General features: G+C 47.8%; 1 protein-coding gene across 1 annotated transcript; it reads left to right on the plus strand.

Annotated features, from left to right (window-relative positions):
• The first annotated feature begins 1857 nt into the window (after window positions 1-1857).
• Window positions 1858-3328, plus strand: LOC147957835 (aspartyl protease family protein At5g10770-like). Its single transcript, XM_087537839.1, has 2 exons — window positions 1858-2008; window positions 2070-3328. Exons 1-2 carry the CDS (start codon window positions 1858-1860, stop codon window positions 3326-3328), a joined length of 1410 nt encoding a protein of 469 aa, XP_087393965.1.
• Window positions 3329-5657: the final 2329 nt, after the last annotated feature.

Below are 5657 nucleotides of genomic sequence, written 5' to 3' on the forward strand. Positions count from 1 at the left end.
ATGGTGAATTGTCGCTAACTTCAAGAGATGTGCATATGATCGTGAGGTTGCAAATTGCTGGAGCATGCTTCTCTTCAAATTCTCAGAATTAGTTACCTTTTTTCCTCTGCAGTTTCTATCTTCAAATTCTCTTAATTCTTTACCCATTTTCCTCTGCAGTTTCTATCCTTTTCAAAGCTATTTCTGTTGTTTATGAGCCTAACCTGAAAATATATACGGTAATATATGGTGAGTATTTTTCCTTTTCAATACCTTCTTATGGTTATTCGATTCAGTTAGCTAGATGAACAACTACAGTTATACGAATTGCATGCCTTCAATGCTTATGCCGTTGTTATATTGGCTTGCGAAATATGCACATGAATGTACCTGTGGATAAAAATTACCCTAGAAGCCCAACATTGAGAATACAGACTGAATGGCATGAAAGTTTGAGAGATGCAACAAGTGAAAGACTTTGATTTGCCTGATCGGCTGCAGGAAAATGTTGTATTTTTTTAATCTGAAAATTGGACCCAGGGCTTATAGATCGTTTCTGCTGTTCGATATTACATACATTATCACAGTTTGTCACTGCTTGGTGTAGAATTTTCTAGCCCAACACACGTTTGACCTTCTACCACAGATACGGACACCATAAAGTGACCTTTATGAATTTTGTTGTTGTTGAAGATGTACTGATTCACATTAGTTAACCGGAGACAAAAAATATCTGATGTCTCCATACGAAAACAATATCAAAACATTATCACTGCCTCCAATATGGGGTCACCTCCCATAGTAAATATATAGATGAAGCTGGGACAGCAGTTTATTATTGGTATCACTCTGCAGTGCTAGGTATCTTATGTCAAAGAATTATGTTGGCACTAGAGTATGTCTGCAAATTTCCAACTAACTTAAGTTAGATACAGTAAGATGTTGTGGATTCTTATAGTTATATAAATTAGCATTCTTTTATCATTATGATAATAAGAAGTAATAGTACACATGATTTGCACCTTAGTTTGGAGTACATAAGAAGACCAAAATAGAGAAGATGGCTGCAATTTTTTTATTCACACTTGCATCTAACATTTCTTTTCAATACATATGTTTAGTAGCACTAAAGCAGCATGAATGGCACGAGCACCATCCATCATGTTTGAAGTCTCTTTTGGTTTCAAATGCTCCAACCGCTACCATCAACTCGCTGGGGTACTAATAGATAATATTCGTTGATATTCTACCTGTGAAAATCAATGTAAACCATAAAATATTTTGGTGGTAATATTTTACATCTGTAATCATAATGTCAAACAACTTGAAATTGTATATTTCGTGTGTTTAATAAACATAGGAGATAAATTTAGTATGTAATCTATACTTTAGTATGTAATCGCTACAACATAGAACTAGCCCGTGCTGGTGCACGGGTCGATGACTAGTTCCTACTAACTCCAATGCCCTCCCTACTAGTAGTACACTGGTATAACTCTGTATTACTACTTTTCTTTCATGGTATTCATGAAACTCTTCTCTTTCATGGTATTCATTAATTTGGTACGTCAAGAGACTGGGACATGATTTTACTCTAAGAATATATTGCACGCCAGTTACAAGGTTAGAAGCGGGCAGTGAACGTACATGACAAAGGAGTGCGGGTTAACTCGAGGACAGAAACTATCCTTGTTTTGTCTACTCACTGCTAATAAGACCGGTGTACCTTAAACATATGCACGGCACCACCCCATTCTTGGTATAATCTTCCCATTTTCATTTCCCGTGATTGTTCAGTCCCACATAGATTCCTGCGTAGCTGGCGTATAAATTAGGGCGTCTTAGACTGGGTTAAGCCCTGGTGTAAACTAACTTCCAATGGCTTCTCCCGTGTTCTTGTGCATCCTCCTGGTCATATTTGGCAGCTACCTTTCCATTTGTGCTGCAGGCGACGGTAAGCAAAGCTTCGTTGTGGTGTCTACCAGATCATTTCAGACAGAAGATGTCTGCTCCACATCGACAGGTACGTGTACATCTGTACATGAATTGAGGATGGTATAATTCAGCAGTATGACACTTGGATGTTTCAGTGACGTCGTGGCCAAACCGTGCCGCTGCGCCGATGGTGCACAGGCACGGACCCTGCGCGAAGTCGCAGTCCACCGACAAGCCATCTTTCAGGGAGGCGCTTCACAGAAGCCGCGTCCGCGCAGACTACATCATGAGCAAAGCGCTTAGGGGCACCACGGTGCAGGAGCAGGACGAGGGCAAGGTGAGCATCCCGGCGTACCTGGGCACCTCCGTCGACTCGCAGGAGTACGTGGTCACCTTGGGCCTGGGCACGCCGCCCGTGGAGCAGGTCGTCCTCCTGGACACCGGTAGTTACCTGTCGTGGGTGCAGTGCGCGCCATGCAACTCCAGCGACTGCTACCCTCAGAAGGACCCCTTGTTCGACCCGCGCAAGTCCTCCACCTACGCTCCCATCTCCTGCGGCTCCGACGTCTGCAAGATCCTCCAGTCCGACGACAAGTTGAACAATGGCTGCAGCATGAACGGCAATGGCACCCAGTCCCAGTGCGGGTATCGAGTCGAGTACGGAGGAGGGTCAAAGACCAGTGGCGTGTACAGCAACGAGGCGCTCACGCTGGCGCCCGGCATCGTCATCAAGGACTTCCATTTCGGCTGCGGATACAAGCAGGGTGGCCCGAATGACAAGTTCGACGGCCTGCTCGGACTCGGCCGCGCGCCCGAGTCGCTCCCGATTCAGACCTCCGCAGCATACGGCGGCTCTTTCTCCTACTGCCTCCCGCCGGTGAGCAGCGGCACCGGGTTCCTCGCCCTTGGCGCGCCCAGCAACACCTCGGCCTTCTCATTCACGCCCATGACCCCCTTAATGGATTACGCCACGTTCTACGTGGTCGAGCTCACCGGTATCAGCGTCGGCGGGAAGCAGCTCCACATCCCACGGAAGGCGTTGGAGGGGGGCATGATCGTAGACTGCGGCAATATCATCACGCAGCTACCAACGACACCCCACGCGAAACTGCAGTCCGCGTTCCGGGCGGCCATGGCGGCTTATCCGCTCGTCCCAAGCGACCCGGGCGATACATGCTACAACTTCACCGGATACAGCAATGTCACCGTGCCGAAGGTCGCTCTCACGTTCAGCGGCGGCGTCACGATCGACCTCGATGTCCCCAACGGGGTTCTGTTGGACGGCTGTCTGGCCTTCGCCGAGTCCGGGCCAGATGGTTACGGCGGGACCATCGGCAACGTCCAAATGAGAACGTCGGAGATGTTGTACGACGTTAGGGGTGGTAGACTCGGATTCCGGGCAGGTGCCTGTTGACTCCTTAAGCTATGCCTTAATGGATCGGGAGCTAGCTTACAAAAAAATAAGATCGGTTTGGTGTTAAGTGTTAACTGCTCGACAGCTCCACACAGTGGATGGCCCATCCGATCGTCCCGTCGCTGTAGGAAATAAGCTCATGCGCTCTTTATGCTTTGAATAATGTAGTGCATGCCAATGTGACGATACCCTTCGTAGTGCTTTATGCACGTACTTTTTCATTTGCATTTTTCTTTTACTCTCCGTCTAGCAAGGCACACAGGAAGCTGTCATGGGATGGCGCGACATTACATGAATCGTGGGGCAGTTAGACCGGAGTTTGTTAGCAGTTACTTGAGACCCTTTGTAATCAACATATACAGGGGAAAGAATAACAGAAAAGGTTGCGAAGTTAGGCGACGCAAAACATTCTCTCTCTCTCTCTCTCTCTAATCATCTCGGCGATTCCGGGAACAACAATTGGCATCAGAGTCATGGGTGTCCGATCGTACGCCTGGTTGATCGAGTGGTGTCTGACCCACTACAGTCATGTTGGACTCGGAGACGGGGAAGGAGAAGAAGAAAGGAGGTCAAACCACTACGGCACCGGTTGCACGACTTACTGCTGGCGACAGTGGGGAAATCTGCGTGGTGGAGCCGGTGGTGTGCGAGACAGATTCATCGGCGTCCATGATGCTCACCCGCACCAACTACATAGAGCAGTTCTTGTTCATGCAGGTCAAGGTGCAGGCGGGCGGGTTCTTGTTCATAATGAGCGTGAGGATCACCGTGCACTCTATGTCATCCTCATCAGCATGCCGCCGAAGTTGTTGCGCATGTCGGCGGCCAAGGACACAACCAAGACCGCCTGGGAAATGATCAAGTCCCTGTGAATGGGCAACGAGGACGTCCATGAAGCAAAGGTGTAGGTAGACGACGAGTCCATTGGGGACTTCGTGCCGCGCCTGGCAGGATCGTCACCGACCTGGAGCTGAACGATGACCCCCGTGAATGACCACATGGTTGTGCAAAAGTTCCTTCGAGCTGTGTCGTGCAAGTATCATTAGATGGCCGTGGTGATCGAGTCGCTCCTGGATCTGAAGACCAGGACGATAGAGGAGCTCGCTGGGCATCTCTCGGCGTGCGAGGACCATTATGACCTTGACGAGCTGAGCCACTCCACCAGGCGTCTTCTTCTCACGGAGGAGGAGTGGGCTGACAGTCAACAGCAACACACCTGTGGATCCTCTTCGAGTGGCGGCAGCAAAAGTAGGGCACACCCAAACTGGGCGCCGTTGAAAGAGCTACAACGGGGAATGGTGGTGTGGGCAGCTCTAGCGAGAAGATAAAGGGAAATGCCGCTATTATGGTTAACCAGGGCATTGGAAAAAGGATTGCCGCACCAGGATTAAGGACCGGGAAGAGCGGGCCAAGCACATCTTGTCCGCGAAGGGAATGGGGCACCACGAGGGGCGAGCGTCGCATGTTTAGTACACTTGATTAATCAGTGCAGGGCACTATCATGTTTAGAGACGGGCCACACGTCACGATCCGAGGAAGGGGATAAGTCATCTTCAGAGAATAGAGCAGCAACCAACGGGCACTGTCAGAAGTTTACTTCATCCCAAGCCTCCGCGACAACATTATCTCTATTGGTCAACTAGATGAAGGGGGTGCAAGATCATTCGTTCTCTTAATCAAGATGCACAACACTAGTACAAACTAACACTCTGAGATCGGAAGCAGTTGTTCTTAACTTGATTTACACAGGATGTTAATTTAACACCATGGACATGTCAGACCATGAAGAAGGAACATGAACCATCTGCCCGCAGCAAAATGATTTTTATGAAAATAAAAATAACGTGGAATTTTAGGTGAGAAGAGAAGTGATCAACCACGTGCTCTCTCCTTGTGGCCACAACACAGGGCCGGTCCTGTGATTTCAGGGGCCCGGGGCGAACCCAAACCTCGGGGCCCCTAGTATAAATGTCACATGACAATTATAGGCAAAATCTATGTCTACGATGTTACCGGTAAAGATTCTTATTACTGATGTATGCATTCCCCCCGCGCAAACAAAAAAAAAGATGCATACATTGTTATTGCCAATGTTGATGTCAGTATTTTCATCTTGTTAAAATTCAGAATTTCAATTACATAGTTGGTTTCTCTTCCTTCGCAGGAAGTATCCACAATACTGAACTCATTATTATGGTTCTTCGAAGCACCAATGATCCACACGCTGTTCCATTCCCTTTAAAAAAAATTCTACCAGAAGCATACTTTGTAGACGACATGATAACAGAAGGGCTAGGAATATTATTTTTTTGGCATCAAAAGGTTGCAC

The sequence above is a fragment of the Triticum urartu genome, chromosome 7A (assembly GCF_056163025.1).
Source record: "Triticum urartu cultivar PI428250 chromosome 7A, HENAU_Tu73, whole genome shotgun sequence".
Classification (NCBI taxonomy): Eukaryota; Viridiplantae; Streptophyta; class Magnoliopsida; order Poales; family Poaceae; genus Triticum; species Triticum urartu.